General features: G+C 41.4%; 2 protein-coding genes across 2 annotated transcripts; both read left to right on the top strand.

The window, feature by feature from the left end:
- The first annotated feature begins 237 nt into the window (after window positions 1-237).
- On the top strand, window positions 238-7,067 carry LOC111221593 (tubulin monoglycylase TTLL3-like). Its single transcript, XM_022745046.1, has 15 exons — window positions 238-324; window positions 657-666; window positions 1,959-2,045; window positions 2,199-2,302; window positions 2,409-2,586; window positions 2,673-2,719; window positions 2,866-2,994; window positions 3,084-3,198; window positions 3,275-3,355; window positions 3,437-3,659; window positions 3,750-3,898; window positions 3,977-4,220; window positions 5,794-6,053; window positions 6,285-6,460; window positions 6,564-7,067. Exons 1-15 carry the CDS (start codon window positions 238-240, stop codon window positions 7,065-7,067), a joined length of 2,394 nt encoding a protein of 797 aa, XP_022600767.1.
- Window positions 7,068-9,371: 2,304 nt separating this feature from the next.
- On the top strand, window positions 9,372-16,277 carry LOC111221977 (cytochrome b-c1 complex subunit 1, mitochondrial-like). Its single transcript, XM_022745593.1, has 13 exons — window positions 9,372-9,480; window positions 10,715-10,855; window positions 10,993-11,079; window positions 11,194-11,323; window positions 11,474-11,672; window positions 11,937-12,016; window positions 12,129-12,244; window positions 12,499-12,642; window positions 14,170-14,330; window positions 15,160-15,245; window positions 15,326-15,414; window positions 15,569-15,644; window positions 15,739-16,277. The coding sequence occupies exons 1-13, from the start codon at window positions 9,418-9,420 to the stop codon at window positions 15,801-15,803; spliced, it is 1,437 nt and encodes a 478-aa protein (XP_022601314.1). The 5' UTR covers window positions 9,372-9,417; the 3' UTR covers window positions 15,804-16,277.
- The last annotated feature ends 2,139 nt before the right edge of the window (window positions 16,278-18,416 follow it).

Below are 18,416 nucleotides of genomic sequence, written 5' to 3'. Positions count from 1 at the left end.
ACATCTTATGCAGAATACCCAGCAACTCACGTATTCCACAAAATAACGTGATAAACTTAAAAAAGGGAGTCGAATATTTCCTCAGACACACTCCTCAGGATAAAGATAAAAAGTCTGCTTAATATGTATGGTAATGATAAATCATGTATAAAATTTTATATACTATAACCTTGGTATCTACACAAACCTTGAAAACAATCTCTTAGTGTTAGCATCGGGAGCTACCCTGAGGTTGCCATGGCAACTCTAAACAGGTCGAGAGTGGGGCCACCGTACATTCCTCTGGTGAAACTCAACCGGCAACACACCTCTGGGCTTCAGCAGGTAAGGGGAACACACACTAATCCATAATCTAAAAGATCTGCTTAAAATGGGGTAGATTTACTGTAATGTATAATGTTACAGTAGATGAGACCGTTAGGTGCTGTTGGCTACTCTGCCAGTTAACTAAAAACACTGTGGCAGTGGTTTGTTTTGAAGAGTCAGTGATGCTAGTTAACCTGTTAGAAAAGTGACCTGTAACTTGTGGTGGCCTTATAGAAAAAATATTATTGATAAAAAAAATGTATGTGTGCCGTGCTAATGTGAGTTATTGGGAAATAGAAGATACGATTTTGTATGATTTCTAGTGAAAATTTATGTTGTTGAGGTAACAGGGCTCAGCAGGTAACAAAAGGAAATCAGACAGAGTATCACACCCTGCCTGGAGTGTTGGGCACAAACCTGACAGGTGTAGCCAAGCTGTCTCCTGCACACCAACTTGACCTACTTTATAGTCCACTGCACTTGGAGAGAGACGCCTGAAGCTGTTTACAGAGTTTTAATTGCTATTTATGGATACATTTGTGTAACATTTGTGCACACTTTTATCCTATATGATTGTTTCCCCATAAATGCTACTGTGTCCTCTACAGTGGCTTGTGTCTGACCAAACCTTGAAGCAGGGCAAAAGGAAAGGTTCCCCTGAAGAATAAGAGCTGATGCTAGTATGGAGGCCACTGGTGTCAGAAAGTCTGTCCAACTGTGCCGGGAAAGACACCAGGTTACTGATGAATGCTGCACACCATGCCCAGACCGTGGTGAGAGACAGAAAGCAACAAAGAAAACATTGTCCCTGTCTGAACATCTCAAGGACCAAACAAATAATGCTGAAAATCACAAAAATTTATTTTTTTCTTCAAATGTTAATCAAAAGGTGGCCCCCTCACAATGATTCATAACCCAGGATTGGAATCATCTACAACTCCTAAATTCATTGGACGTTCTTGTATAGGTAACACTGGTCTATGTTTTCAGTTCTAACCAGATGAGAAACCCACTAAATGCTCACTTATTTGTCAAACTCTTTTTTTTACAACTTCATGTTGTCAAAAAAAATTATGAATTGAGCCTTTGTTGTGACTTGCTGCTGGTGGATGCATTTATGAGCTGAAATGTAAAAGGTCACTACTGTGTGAGTTGGCTTTTGTATTCATAGAGTTGGCTTATAGATCACAGATGCTGAATTAATCATGAAGTCACACTCAGGACAGGTGGCCAAATGTTTGAACTCAGAAGCCATACATTAAAGTTTCATGACTTTGCTCTTTTTGGCTCTGAGCTGAATATGTCAAGTCTTAAGATTTAGTTACATTGTCTTTGTGATTACCACAGGGTGCATATCATGTATACATATATTTGGTTTATGTTTTATGCATTTAGCTGTAGTTCTTATTAATGAGCCAATTTGTGGACTATTATTTGTAGTAGATATATTTCAGCAAATGCTATGTTTGAAGAAACTTTATTCGGATGTTTGTGAATGTTCTCCTGCCTCTCCTCCTTCATGCACTTAACTGCTCACTGAAGAAGGTTATGAATGTGATGCCAAGCTTACAACAATTCTTTCTTATTTACATGAGCCATTGTACTAATATATTGTATTTATGACAACAATCCTGATGTTGCTATTGCTGCAGGAGGATTTGGAGGCCCATCCAAGGATCAGAAAGTCACAGCTGTGGTCCAGAAACGCAACCAAGATGAAGCCAAAAGCCTGCAAACAAGTAGGTATATCCTGCAAGTCAATAACCAACATGCTTAATGAGGTTACTCATTCTCTTGGTATAGAGCTACATGAACAACATGAACAATATCATCATTAATAAGCATTAGAACAGACAGTATATTTTCATTTACTTTATGTGTGTGTATGTCAGCTGCAACTCCTGAGGGCAAAGTTCGCCACAGTTTTGTCAGCTTGCCTGTTATCGACTCGGTGAAACTGAAGACAGCCAAGGCCCTTGCGGAAAAAGCTGTCAAGGTCAATTAGCATGACTGGATGAACACAAAACATTTGTGGTCCCATACATTTCTGATTGTTCCATGAAGTTATCCATTGTTGTGGCATCTGCTTTTATTCTTCTCAGATGCATAGGGTATTCTCTGTCCAGGGCCATTACCCTGTCATCAGGGAGGCACTGAGGGCCAGAGGCTGGGTTGAGCAGCGCACGCACCGCCCCAACCAACATGCACAGCGTGGTGACAGCAGAGCCAGCCCTAATGATGCTGGTGACAGCGACAATGATGCCAGTGAGCTAGACCAAAGTTTGACTGTTTCAGAAATCATATGTCTTTTTTCCTCTGAATATGTTTATTTTTCTTCATTGATTAACATTGTCCCTTCTTCTCAGACGATGTCAGAAAATATCAGGATCCAGATGAAGTATATGATCTCATGGTAGGCATGTAGGCTAATATGAGGCTAAGTGCTAACCTTGATTACAGTGCTCATAATGCTTGAAATTTAAGGTTTGTGATAGCAAAATTAAACAGTTTCCCAGATTTCATTTTAGCTCTCATACTTTCCCTCTTCTCATTCCATAGTCTCGCCTGGTGCGAAATGCAATGGTTTATTTTTATTGGACAAACCGTAGAGATGCCATTGACACCAACAGCTTGCGGAAAGAACAGATTACCAACCATTTCACAAAGGCCGGCAGCTTCACCACCAAGGTACATTTATATGCTATTACCATTTCTTACAGCAAAAAACAACTGTTCAGTGTCACATCCACCATCATTACTCCTTGTTCCTCCGACAGGTCGGGTTGTGTGTGAACCTAAGCAACCTGCACTGGTTTGACTCAGCTGACCCAGACACCTTCTTCCCTCGCTGTTATAGACTAGGAGCCCAGGACGAGAAGCAGGCTTTCATTGGTCAGATCCTTTCACTTAAGCAGCTTCTCCCTTATTTCTGGCACTGCTTAGCTCTCTGTCTCTGTCCTCTCTGTAGAAGACTACAGGAGAACAGCCTGCACCAGTCTTTTGAAGTACATTGTGGAGAGGGAACAGGGTGTTTCAGAAGAGGGAATGAGCTGCAACATTTGGCCTGTTCGGGGTATGACCATTTCTCACAAGAGTACGCAGTGTACTTTCTCAAGGTATCTAAATAAAGAGCGACATGATTTTGTTTCTCCACCTTCAGATAAGAGCAGACGCAACAAACGGCAATTTAGACCCATGGTCCTTTCCCAAATGATTGACAGCGCGCTCAAAGTATGTCAGGAGTTCCTGGACATTATGGAGCACAACGACATAGACATGAGCTTGGGAACACCACAAACACTGACAAATGAGGAATGGGAGCAGTTTATTGACAGTTATTACCTTGTTGTTCAGTGAGTACCATGTATGTGTGTGACGGAGATAAAACCAAAGTGCTCTTCAGCATCTCACTAAGCTATTACTCTCTCTACTTCCTCGCTCAGTGGTGGAGCAGAGGTAGAGAACAGTGATCATTTTGTCAAATGCTGCGAAGCCATGCTGCAGAGGCTGGGGGAGGTCAGGCCACAGCTGGACATAGATGGCATACACAACATCTGGATCATCAAACCTGGAGCAAAGTCCAGGGGTAGAGGTGAGAAGTCAGACACCAAAAGACAGTTCACATAATATCTAACAAAGTCCTGGCTGACCTGTTTCGTCTGCCTTCTAGGTATCAAATGTGTCAAACGTCTGGATGAGATCCTCAGGCTGGTGAAGGTTAATCCAACCCTAATCAAGGAAAGCAAGTGGGTGGTGCAGAAGTACCTGGAACGCCCCTTGCTGGTCCATGGCACCAAGTTTGACATGCGCCAGTGGTTTCTGGTCACCGACTGGAACCCTCTGACTGTGTGGTTCTATAAAAAGTGCTATTTGCGTTTTTCTACGCAGCCTTACTCACTAGATAAACTGGACAGGTAAGACAGTCATACTGATAAAGGGATGTGAAACCAAACGAACATTGAAATAAAAAAAGGAGAAGTGAGAGACAAAAAAAGGCTAGATAGGTTACGATTTTGCTGTGACTAAGCTATATATTTTGGCGGGAGATCTAATTTTATGTGCATGCATGACCTGAAAACGGCTGTTAGGTATCTCCTCTGGGTATATTTAAATTTGTGTGTATTTGGTGTTTTTGACATCTGCCAAGCAGACTTTAAATCAGTTCTAAAACTGCAAGCTGCTTCCCCGCCTATTAAGAAGAATGTTTATCCTGCCACCTGGGCTGAACGATTGATCTAATGTTCTGTTGAAAAAAACACCTACGTGTGAGGTTTAAGCTATTTTCCTGTGCAAGTGACTGTTAAAAGTGAAAGGTTATATGAGTCATGTGAGGAGGGATTAAGTTGCTCTAACTAGGCTGCAATTCGGGGTATTGTGGTTACATGAAAATCATAAGCAAATATCCAGGTGGGCTTCACAAAAGAAAAACTGTCCAGCGTTTCTTATTTTCATGTGGTGCAGCAACACAAATACAGTGGCAAAAGGCAACAACTATTAGTAATTAACAGATTTGGGGCTATGTTGTTATATACACTTACATTTATTCAAGTCTGTACACAGAGTGGCTGTTATCATTTCTCATGTCTGTACTGGTTGTGAAGAGATCCCTTTCTAATTACATTCCAATAGAAGTGATAGAGGATAAAATCAGCAGTTCTTGTTCCATGAAAGAACACATGTAAAAAGTCAGCAAAAGCTAACATATAGCATGAGGCTTCTGCAGTCTGAATTAAACAAATCGAGTGTCTGCCAATGTTATTTTGTAAAAAAAAAAAAAAATCCCCTCTTTCTGTTGCTACAGAGTTTTTGTTACTTTATTGTAAAGATTAAATCTGGGAGATTCACAGATATGTGATTTGACTAACTCAGGCTGAAGAAGCTTCATATTAGTTTTCACTGAAATGCATATTTGAACAGAACAAGGATTATCCCCTTTTACACTGGATTTGTAATCCAAGGAATGAGTAAGGAATCTCTCCACAGCCAGTATGGGCAGGAGACACGATTACTTAGACCAACAACTCTTTAAGGGTATGCATGGACACATGAGTACTCTATTAAAATAGATTTAGGTTTCTTCTGAAAAGAATTTACAACATAAAAGAAGAGCAATTTTAAGTTTATTTGGGCTTTAATGGTATTTATCTAAGAATATAATTTAATGGGCTGTGGAGGACAGCCTAGAAGAATAAGAAGCTATCATAGTTGTTACAAATAATAAGCAAAAATTAGACATATACCACTTTAATCAGATATTGAAATTAAACAGTTTGATAGCTTCTAAAAGCAGTTTTCCTACTCACCTGATATTTTAGTAATGATAATATCTTCACAACCTCCATATTTGATTTTGAAAATCATAATCTGATTTCTGAATATCTGCACTTGTCACCATATCACGTCTTCTAACCCTCTGTCAATTAGCTGCCACCCATATTCTCTCATTTTCTTACCTAATCTTGATTTCTCTGTCCCCTGTCGTCTCAGCTCTGTCCACCTGTGCAATAACTCCATCCAGAAGCACCTGAGGCCTTCCAAACAACGACATCGAGGCATCCCAGCAGACAACATGTGGTCAGATGACCAGTTCAGGACCTTTCTGTCCAGCCAGGGCCGGGAAGCTCAGTGGCAGGCTGTGGTAGTCCCGGGGATGAAGAAGGCTATCATACACGCATTACAGACAACACAGGATCTGATGGAGTCACGCAAAAACACCTTTGAGCTCTACGGCGCTGACTTCATGTTAGGTAGAATGAGCTCACTGTCAATGGCACGCTACATTTTACAGTATGTTATACTGTATGCTTCAACACACAGTATTTCATATTTTAAAATAGTTTTTCAGGAGCTGCAAAATGATATGTGCTAATAGAATAAACACAAAATTCAAATCTAATTCAAATTATATTTTCTATGTAACTTTACTCTGAAAAAAGAAAAACCATCATCAGTTAGATATTTTGGTTTGTGTTACTCAGGACGTGACCTGCGTCCATGGCTGATCGAAATCAATGCTAGTCCCACAATGGCTCCCTCCACCCGTATCACAGCCCGACTCTGTAGTGCTGTTCAGCAGGACACATTACGAGTCATCCTGGACCGGAGAGTTGACCGCACCGCAAACACGGGAGACTTTCAGCTCATATATAGGCAGGTAAGGAAGAGTGTTCCCTCCTCTTCAGGTTATAGTGTACATTTAAGTGGATCAAATCGTGAGGGTGGCATACAGTACTTTAGATGTCACCTCTGGTCTCTAGGCAGCAGTAGAAGTGCCACAGTATGTCGGACTCAACCTACTTGTTGAGGGCTTCAAGATCCAGAGCCCTTGCCCTCTTCCTCCACTGAGGCCCTCCAACCTTTCAGCATCAAAACGTCATGGTCCTGTCAAGGAGAAGAAGCCTGTAGAAGAAAAAGTAAAGCCTCTGTCTAAGATGCTGCTGAACAGTACAGAGACTCAGCTCAGAAACACCAGCAGTAGGGTTTTACCACCTCCTCCTCTTCCTCCTGAGCCACCTGTGCCCATCCCTACTGAAACCGTCACACTTCACCTGCCAATGACTGTAAACAAGTCCATCCACCTGCCCATTAGTGACCAGTCTCACTCTGTATTTTTGTGTACGAGGGGACCAGAAGTATCAAAAGTTTGCTCAGACAAAGTCCAACCCTATACCACAGAGAAGCACCAAGGTCCGTCTTTGCCTTTGGAAATGACCCTTTCAAAACAGTCCCAGCAAGCAGCCACCAGCACCTTGAGTGCCTAAAAAAGCTTTCATGAGAAGGTAATTAATGCACGTGCTCCTTTGTTTTGCAGGGTTTTTCGCCTACCTCATAATAAATTAACACTTTAACAAGATTTTCATGTCTTGTTTTTCTTTCACTGCTTTTGTTTACAATTTTTTTGACTGAATAATTCACTTTAATGCAACACTGTCCTTGTTATTTTGGATAATCCACAGAACAGGTTGTCAATAACAGTGCTGCAGTGTGTACAGTATGTGTGGAGCAAAGTGAAAAATTTCAAATCTGGTTAAAGGCTAAAGTGAAGAGAGAAGGTTTTTGCTTTCTTTCAAAAATACCTAGCGAGCTGACTTCTCTGATATCTATAGGTAGTGTGTTCCATCGGTTTGGGCTGTAATTGACAAGGCTGCATCACCAATTTTCCTACGACTGTTACTGGGAACCTTTAATAAACTAGTAGTAGATGAGATAGATTGCAGTGCTCTTGGAGGTATATAGTTAATCAATGAGTTAGCAATATATATAAGGAGGAGGACCTCAAATCAACCTCTAAATGTAACAGGAAGCCAGTGCAGGGCAGCTAAAACTGGACTAATGTGTTTTCTCCTCTTGGTTCTGGATAATAGTTGAGCTGCAGAGTTTTGAATGAGCAGAAGTCTCTCAGTGTTTTTAGGGGGGGTTTTCTTTCGGGAGGTCAGTAAAAAGTGCATTACAGTAATCAAGGCATGAATCAGTCTTTCAGCAGCTTTTGATTTATGAATGCTGGACTTGAAAAAAATATGTTTTCATCACCTTGTTGATGTAGGATTTCAATCTTAAATCTCAGTCTAAAATAACACAAAAATTTGTAACTTCAGTTTTAATCCAGGGAGTTAATTTCCCCAGATTATTGAACAGCATTTCTCTTTTTGTTTTAGGGGCGACTGGTAGGATTTCAGTTTTGTCCTCATTTAATTTTGAGAAATTATTGCTCATCCATGTATTTTATTGCTAGAAGACAAGTAGTAATGGAGTTTATAACTGCAGCATCATTTGGTCAACAATTTATATAGGGACGATTTCTCTCATATAAAGTAGTTCCATTGTTTGTTCATGGCAAAGTGTGGATTTCCCAGGTTAAGAGGGAAACTGTTGCTGTTGAATTTCTTAAATGCCACTTTCAGTGCTGTGAGTATCACAGACAAAACTCCATTCACCTCCAATGTACTTTGGTGGAGTCAAAAACTAACTGTGTGGCATGGAGCAAGTGAGACAGTAGGTTTGACTGGGGGTGGACCAACCCTTTATTACAGTCATTCTCTAAAGCACCCATGATGCTGAATTCATCATGGGTGCCTTGGAGAATTGTTGTAAAAAAAATTTTTTTTAAAAGTAAAAAAAAAACTGATGTCTTTTCTTAAGGAGCTTTCAGTATTTATACACTGACATTGTTTACACTGTAGTGTAAATCACCATGGTAGTAATGTCAGGTTTCGGACTGTCTGTTGTAGAAATAAGAGGACTGACTTATCTCAACTGAGATACAGAGAAGAGCCAGTCAAATGCAGCAAGAAATTAGATATGTGTAAACACCAAATAACTGAAGTTTTAGTGATTATATCAGAGTGGAAGTAATAATGACATGGCATTGTGGTTCAAGCACTAGAGACATGAGGAAAACCCAACATGTTTATATGTGAGTCTGTCCAGCAGTCATTTGATTTAGTATAATGCACAGGTAGAAATGATGAGAGCAGAGTTTGTGGGTCATGAATGCAGAAGTGAGGTGGTGTCAATGTCAAATGCAAGCCTTAGGTTAGGTGCTACCCTGTGCCAAATATTTCTACTCTTGTTTTGCATATGAATGGATCAACAAGAGTGAGTTTAAAGACATATAGTCTGATTTACAGTAGACCCCAATGGGCCTCCCATTACCTGAGGACTTCGTTCAACTTATTTCATCAGCAAGATACACTTCAAGAATATGCATTGGGAGCATGACTGGGTTCAAATGAAGTATCCCATCACGTAAAGGAAATAAGATTTTTTTTTCTATCATATAGCAAGAAGAACAGAAAAGTGCATGTTGATGCAGGACATTGCAAAAATGATGAAGTTGAAGAAAACATTGCCAAGCTCCATAACCCAACAAACAGGAGGGAAAGACACAAGAACCCATTATATTACATGAGAATATATAATATTGAACTGCATATATTGTTTATCTGAATAATTACTCCAATGGGAGCAAACTCCTCAACAAAAAGCACAAACCTCTCCCTCAACAACGCGTAATGAACAGCTGGTGGCGATAATACACAAGTGAAGAGGGGATGAACATTTTCACCGGACGGCGAAGAAGAGACTCTCCCTGCTTTCTGTAACCACTGAAAAATGGCGGCGTCCGTGTGCCGAGTTGGGAGCACCGTGGGTCGAGCCCTTGCCAAATCCCGCAGTGTAAGTATAGATTTAAAAGGCTACGAAGAAAAGTTTTGTTTAGTATGGAATTGAAAGCGGCTCAACGCTCGCTAACTGCTAGCTGAGTTGTCCGCAGTACAAAACGGAAAGGGGCTAGCTAACCGGTTAGCACTAGCTAGCTAGCAGTAAATGCAAGGTCACCTGACAAATGAGGCAGAACCTGTTGTTACAATCACTTTATGTGAACCGTCCACTTTATGTGTGTTATTGAGATCAGCCTGTCATCGTTTCAGTCGTATTTGTTCATTCACAAGGTCAGCAGCTGTAACTTTTGTGACTTGTCCTCACTTGCCCCCCCACAGCCAAGCTTCCTGGCTAACGGCTTTAGCACGGTGACTTTGGAATGACAGATGCTGACAATGACAGTCTGTACTCTTATAGATTGTCAAAATGTTTGATTGGTGAAGAAGTACTTTATAGCAAGTGGGAAAGTAACGTGAAAGCTGGACAGTGACACTAATACTAGATGATGTTTGACACTGGGCTGAGCAACGCCTGCTTTTTACATTTTCTTGGACAGTTTTTTGGGGTTTTGTAATAATCACAACGTGTTCTTGAAATTTGAAATAAACATTCAATATCACCTTAGATTTTTCTCATAAATTATTCGGAACCTTGAAAATATCACCTGTTAATGAAAATAGCTCCATAATGCCGTCCCTTTACCTTATAGTGCAAGTTGATGGACCTAAAATAGACTTTTTTACATGCCGTATAGAAACAGGTAGAATATATACTGATATTGTCTTCAGGTATGGTCTATCATTAGTTATTTCATTTGGTAGATATATAGGTGGTGGTGGTGTCAATGTCAGCTGCCAGCCTTAAGGTTAAGTGCTGTCCTGTGCCAAATATTTCTACTATTACTTTTCATGTGAATATATCAACATGAGTGGGTTTAAAGTAATGTAGTCTGACTCACAGTGGACCCCAAACATGAGCTTCCTATTACCCAATTACTGCTTTCATTTCATTCATCATTTGTTTTATCAGCAAGATACAGTTTATTTTAAAAACTTTGAAACTTGCACAAGGCAGGTTATAACTCAGGTGAAAGTTTTTTTTCACTAACATTTCTAAAGCCTTCGTATTTTGTAGTACAAGACAACATGTGAGTGGTTCTCCCAGGAGCTAAATGTGTACAGAAAGTTCTGCTATTTTAACAGGATTTTTAAATGACTCTTGTTGCCTCTATGTGTCTCTACGATTGTAGCCCATCCTGCTGTCTTTGAGGCGTGGGCAGGCCTCAGTCAGCTATGCTCAGAGCCTGGTGGGAGCCCCTGAGACCCGCCTCACTGCCCTGGACAATGGTTTGAGGGTTGCATCTGAGGAGACTGGACATGCCACATGCACCGTAAGAACGCAGCAACAGGGGTCTATTTACAACCATTTAAGGGGTTGTTATCTCATTTTAATTAAATGGTACATGATCAGTGAGAGTTTGTAGATGAACATGTCCCCCATTCTCCACGTATCTCCTCTCTGTCACAGGTTGGACTGTGGATCAGTGCTGGCAGTCGCTATGAGAATGAGAAGAACAACGGAGCAGGCTTCTTCCTGGAGCACATGGCTTTCAAGGTAAACATTAGTAAACATTAGTAAACTTCATGACCTTGTCCTACATGAACTATATGTTAATCAATCATTGCCATTACACAGTTCCTTTTATTCACCTTTCTGTTCTCCTCCCAGGGGACGAAAAAGCACCCTCAGACAGCCCTAGAGCAACAGGTGGAGTCAATGGGTGCTCACCTGAGCGCCTACACCTCTCGGGAGCATACTGCATACTACATGAAGACCCTGGCCAAAGATCTCCCCAAAGGTGACTTGACCTGTGTACAAGCAGCAAAATAAAATAATTCTCTAGTTTTGACAATAACCCGATCTCAAGGCTTCCTTGTAAAATAAAACATATTCTTGTTTGGAAGATGAAGGCATTAAGAATGATCATTTTTTTATCTGTGTTTACCAGCCGTGGAGTTGCTGTCAGAGGTGGTGCAGAGCTGCTCGCTGAATGAGGCAGAGCTTGAGCAGCAGAGGGGCGTGGTGCTGCGCGAGCTAGAGGAAGTTGAGGGCAACCTGCAGGAAGTTTGCCTGGACCTGCTGCATGCCACGGCCTTCCAGGGCACTCCTCTGGGACACAGTGTGCTGGGACCTTCTGGCAATGCCAGGTAGGCGGAACTGCATGTTCTAACATACACACACATTCATACAAACATACATACACACTGTACAATTTACACATTAGTCACCATCTCAGAATAATTCAGAATTGTTTTCATCAAAAGCACATTTCTGTTAAAACACTTCAGTGTTAAAATGAATGGGCTCAGAAGTTGCACATCCACTACCAAAACACATAATATTCATGTAATATTTTATTCTACACCACTGTGTAAATTAATGGCGATGCTCATGTTGTTCAATTCTTCCAGGACTCTGACCCGCCAGGACCTGGTGGATTATATCAACAGCCACTACAAGGCTCCTCGCATGGTGCTGGCTGCTGCAGGAGGTAGGTCCTCTTCCTCCTAACACACACTGTGAGGAGGTGCTCTGGTAGCCTGGGAGTTTCTACTTTCACTGGAATGACTTGGTGTTCATCCGTTGTGCTTCCTTTTTTTAAGGTGTGAACCATGATGAGCTGGTCACTCTGGCCAAGTCTCACTTCAGTGGAGTGTCTTTTGAGTACGAGGGCGATGCCGTCCCTCTGTTGTCACCATGCCGATTTACAGGCAGCGAGGTGAGATGTGTTGATATTGTTACTAAATTTTTTCACGACTGTTTCGTCACGTTTATTACCTTTATTATCCTACTGGGATTTTCACCATAACCTTAACTGTTATTTTAATACATTACATCAGGAACACCAGGTTATTAAAATAACAAGCTTATAACAGTTGGCCTATCACTGGAACTGGAGCATGGATTGGGGTATTCCATTTACTGTCATGGTCATTTGTTTTGTTGATCTGTTCCTTTCCTGCCTCTCCTCAGATCAGTATGCGAGATGATGCTTTGCCTCTGGCACACATTGCCATTGCTGTGGAGGGTGCCAGTGCTGCCAGCCCGGACATCGTGCCTCTCATGGTGGCCAACTCCATCATCGGCAGCTATGACCTCACCTTCGGTGGCGGAAAGGTTGGTGTGATATGTACTAATACAGGCGTGTTAGTTTATGCAGGTTAGGAAAGACAACACTGATGAACCCTAACACCTCCTGAAGTAAATTCATCTCATTGCAGGGTTTTTCCTGGCCGAAAATTACACGGGGCCGGTACTAACCGATATTTATATTGTCATTATCATTATCTCTTCAGCCACTGCAAGTCAAAGCCACTCACTCACTCGCTTTTGAGAACATCTAGAAAGATTAATAAAAACTGATGTTAAAATCTTGTAAACGTCGGCTTTAATACAATCGTTAATATACGCCTAAAGACTCGCCTTGACTCCTCTCTAGCGCTCTGATCCTCTCCTCCACCAGCACCTTCCACTTGTGGCTGAGAACTAGGCCTACTCTCAGTCATGACACATTAACCGTATCTTGTCAGTAACATGAATTAACATTTTTTCCCACATTAGAAGAACTAATGATGTCTGCACTCTGCACTGTTTCACTTGTCCTTGCGATTCTCCTCCTAGCAAACTCTCTTTTTAAAATAATGTGATTTGAGACATTTCTGCTAAAAAAAAGCATACACGATGGGATGTAATGTTAATTTGGGAAAACTTTTCAAGAAGCTGGGTGTGCTTGGGTGTAAAAGAGATTATATTCACTTGTTTGAATAGCAGCAAAATCAGGTCGCCGCCTCCTTCCGCAGGCAGAAAATCCATTCGTATTCTTCTTTGGCAATTTCGGATGGCTTTGCCTGATGCACGGATTACGATACAGCGCCACTACATTTCCATTCCCATTCCATTACTGTTACAAACGTCAAATCCACTGATTACCGAGAAAAACAAGTACTAGAATTTTGTCGGGAGGCGGAGACGGCACGAAATTTGACGGAGGCAGCCACCTCCCAATTCTCTATGCAGGAAAAACCTTGCATTGGTTCAGCACCGGTCCCCTTTAAGCTTTGCCCACTTGAGGTTGATGATATCTTAAGTGGCCATTATGGAGGGGTAGATCATAGTCCTCTCTCAAAACCTGGGTCAGGGGTCTCACCCCTGCCTCTGGACCTGTCGGGAGGGACAACACCTAAAATGCATAGCAGGAAAAATTGGTTTACTCATGGAGCACCCATCTGTGGGTGGAATAGCAGCTTATCACGTTGTAAAGTTTGTTTAATTTACTCAGGTCTTAAATGCACTTTTGTATTCCATTGTTCTTGATGAAGTATGATAAAACACTATAATTGGAACATACTTGCTGTTCCGCCATCCTTGTCACAGTTTTATGAGACGTTGTGCGGAATGTAACCTATTTTAGGTCTAAATCCAGAGATTAGGATTTTTCCGGGACAGTTTTGACATATTTTTAATTGTTAACACTGTCACTGTACCATCAGTTCCAACTAGCTGATGCTCAAATTATTCAACCAAACAACACAAATATTTTCGAGCTACTACCTGACCATAGTGTTATAAAATGCCACTCTGATTATGAAGCACATCTTTAAGAACAGTAGAATATCTGCATCTATTCTTCCCTCTCACATGCAGCATCTGAGCAGCCGTCTGGCTCGCCTGGCAGTGGAGGAGAACCTGTGTCACAGCTTCCAGGCCTTCCACTCCTCCTACAGCGACACCGGCCTGCTGGGCATTTACTTTGTGACTGATAAAAACCACATCGAGGACATGATGCATTGGTCCCAGAATGCTTGGTCAGTAATGACTGTATAATGAATGTGATGACGACACATACTCTCACACAGACACAGAACACCAACTGTATTATAGCACTTTAGCAATTACAGCAATTGAGCAATTACACAACTTTGTGGAGGGCTGTCAATATGAAGTGAAGGATACAGGAAGTGGAGACACGTCCATGCATCCACGCACACACTCAATCTGGTGAGATGTCTGCGCCTGACGAGAGGGAGAGAAGAGAAACAAGATTGAAAAGACATACAGGTTCACTAAGTTCTGACGCTAATAATCATTAGCAAAACATTCAGCTGCAGCCTCTCTTCTCAGCCAGTGCTGAGCATTGCTTCAGGTCGTTGAAATGACAAAGGGCGCCGGAGGTACGTCGTATCAGCTGTCACTAATTAATGTTGATACTCTCAGTAACTTGATGTCAGGCCTAAATTAAACTTAGCTGTTGTCGGTCTGTGCGCTCTCTACATGTCGTTAGCACTTCTCAGAGACAAGTTTGTGAGGGAAGAAGCTCCGCTCTGTAACACCACTGTACAACCACAAATCTTTCTTTAGTTCATACAGAGTGAGACATCGTCTTTCCCACCATATCACTTTGTCATATCAGTAGTTTACCTTAGTAGTGACCTTCAGTTTTTGTTCAGTATCAACATGGTGATTACTGTCATAATTACATAATTATTAAATAAATGGAGAAAGAAATAATTTATAATAATTTGGCTTTTGCTAATTTTGCGTTTGCCCTCGCTGCTGAAAAAAATCCTAGAGGAAACACTGTTTAGTTTATAGGACAATGCCCATATTTAGTTTTATCTTCTCCCCGCCTTGCAGGATGAACCTGTGCACCACAGTGACAGAGAGTGATGTAGCCAGAGGCAAGAACGCTCTGAAGGCCAGCCTGGTTGGACAGCTCAATGGTACATAATGTGTCTGTCTTGCATTTACACACCCACAAGCTTATTGGAATCACAAATTAACATACCTGTTTGTTGGTTAGGAACAACACCAATTTGTGATGACATCGGCAGACACATCCTGAACTACGGCCGGCGTATTCCTCTGGCCGAGTGGGACGCTCGGATCGATGTGAGTCGACACTTCTGACCTGGACTGGTGTACAGTTGAAGGAAGAAAATGATTTTGTGATGCAGTGCCTTTTTAAAAACTGGCTAAAATTGTGAGGTGTTTCAGTCTGTCTCCAGGATAAGAGTTCTGACTTCCTCCCCATTTCTCCTCTCAGGCCGTGAACCCCGGGATGGTTCGTGACGTCTGCTCCAAATATATTTACGATAAGTGTCCTGCTGTGGCAGCTGTCGGTGAGTTCTGCTGTGGTTTTAATCCTTTCACAGCGAAGCTAGAGGTCATACTGTAATGATTTTCTCTAAACTGTCTCTCCCGTCTCTCTTCCAGGCCCCGTTGAGCAGCTACCCGACTACAACAGAATTCGCAGTGCCATGTACTGGCTCAGGTTTTAAAATCCGTTGTGTTGCTCCAATTGTCCCATGTTTGCTATTCATCTTCCTCCTCAATTTCACCCTGCTTTCCTCCTGTCAACGCTGCGAGAGTGAACACTTGAGAATTGTCCACACGTTGGCTTTACGGCACAGGCAGCCATCCATCCTCTTTCCCCTCCCTGCCTCCCTCTCTTATCCCGCCCACTGATCACACTTAGTTAGCCATGAGGGGGGTAGTCAGCCTGCACATGGTACATGTGATTTACCTCTTGATTTTACAGCACAGGTCCTCATCCCCCAGGTACCAACTTGCAGAGGGGAGGGGAAAGAGGGCGGACTTCAATACAAAATATCTACAGGACACATCACAGTTGGTACTGAATACAGTCAGTTTGGAGCAAGAGTATATTTATAATTTCTGTAACATTTGTTTCTGTCCTCTATTGTACATAACAGAAGCTCTCATTCCGATGAAAATAAAATGCTGTAAAACAATGATCTGAACTCTGTTTTCTGTACAGGAGAATGCAGCGTAGTCATCAAGTACACAACACATCTCATGTTGAATTTATACACATTTTTTTAGCATTTAAGTGTCATTTTCAGCTGCAATGATGGTTTTATTTGTTGTTGCTTAATTGGGAAAGGATTTGTTAATTATTAAACTCCAAACTGACACATACAAGACCACAAGTAAAAGAAAACAAAATACAGTGTAAGCATAATGACATTGCTGTTTTTTTAATGTTAAGTTGCTCCTGGCTGATTCAGTTTTCTATACTTCAATGCATGATCAGTCACACTACATGGTTAAATGAATGTCAGTGACTTCCTGAATGTTAAACACTGACACTACATTGACATGGGCTGAAATCCACGTCAAAGAATTTCACATTCACTGTTGGATAGTTTCAGGAAAGACAAAGCCTCACTAAATAACCGTGATGAGCCCTTTTTTTTTTATTGCAGCGCACTTGCATTTTCCCTGTGTTCAGTTTTCTGAATATATTTGGGGTTAATCAGTGATAAATAGTTTGAGGTGCAATTTTAGATTGTGGGTTACCTATTTGTTTTTCACCATTTGTAGTCTCTCTATTTCTTGCTATTACATGATCATTTCCTTTTTTCAGTAGAATTAAACCATATTGAGAATTTAAATGGACAACATGGTTAGGTTGACGTCACTGCTCAGATGAGATGGTGAGATGCTCCCTGATAGGCCTACATTAAGTTTATTGTATACAGAACATACGTCAGTAGGCTACATGAGAGATAAACCAGGACCTGCTGTGATATATATGTTGTATCTTGAATCACAGAGATGACATCATCTCACATTCATATGTTATCCTGCGTCATGATGTTACTGTGACAATAATGCTACTGGTACGACTCAGGACATCTATTTGCTGCTGAATGACATTTGTGTGACCCATGTTTGTTTATCTGAGGGTAACTCAGACGGCTCATAATCCTGAAGGCCCCCGAGGGCCCAACTATCACAATCAGGCTGTACTTGTAATATTCAAATCATTAGTCAGATGAGGATAAATCCGTTGATGGGCTGGACTGGAGGTGACTCAGGAAACGAGGTAGGCTTTGTCTTGGTGAGTTTCCCTCCTGAGCCTGACAGCCTCTTCCTCCTTAGTTGCTCTCCAGAGGGCTTTCTCTATCATTGCTCCTCTGTGTAACCCCCAACACTCCCCTCTTCTGCTCCTCTGTGTTCTGTAAATAGACAGATTGTGTACTCATACAATATGTTCCATTAGGTGGCAACAATGCACAGTGTCTGAAATGTCATACCTTTGCAAGCATTTCAAGTTGCGGTACAAGGAGAGGTATACACATGGCTGAGACGGCTGTCGTACAAGCCTTAAAACTGAAACCAATTTTCAGTTTCATTCTGCTTCATTATTAAGAAACACATCATATTTTTTAAAAATGCAGTTGTCTCTGGGAGCTCTAACTGATGACACTACATTTTAGTGGCCGTTGTTGCCAACTAAATGCACCCTGTACAATTTGATCACTGTCACAGCACTGTGGTAGAATTTGGGCCTGCTCCTCCATATAGAACAGATTTTTTTTGGAGTTTGTGACGTAAACTGCTTGTTTTTGATCCTGTGGTTTTGTCTGTTAGCTGACAAGTTAATGGGATTTTTTTCTTAAACAAGCTCTGTTAGTAAAACTACACAAAAAGCAAACAGTGCATGCATGGGAACAATGTTTGAGAGAGTGTGACGATCGTCTGGGCTGAAGATGAGAATCACTTTTTCTGTCACTTAGCTTGTTATTTGTTCAGTGACAGTTTCTTCTGTGTTTGAGATGAGATAGGCCTGCAAATGCCTGGTGGTTACAGAAATGGGTGCGATTCAGGTGCGATCCCTGTGTTTTTGTGCCTGGTTAATGACAGATCTTTGTAACTGCCACTCACTTTCCTAACTGCACAATAAGTTGATTGTTATATTTGGCATTGTAATTCTGAAGAGTAGGGGGCTTAAGCACTTAAATCTGGTTCTACTTCTTTCCCATTCAGAAGAAAATCAATAAGACAGCATTAGAAATCACAAGCACAATAGAACCCAAAAAGATAATCACAACAAGCTGTAATACCATGAAATCAGTCATCTTCAG

Source organism: Seriola dumerili, unplaced genomic scaffold (assembly GCF_002260705.1).
Source record: "Seriola dumerili isolate Sdu_G_001 unplaced genomic scaffold, Sdu_1.0 BDQW01000088.1, whole genome shotgun sequence".
NCBI classification, from domain to species: Eukaryota; Metazoa; Chordata; class Actinopteri; order Carangiformes; family Carangidae; genus Seriola; species Seriola dumerili.
Note: the sequence above shows the minus strand (reverse complement) of the source record. Positions and strands in the feature narration are given on the sequence as shown.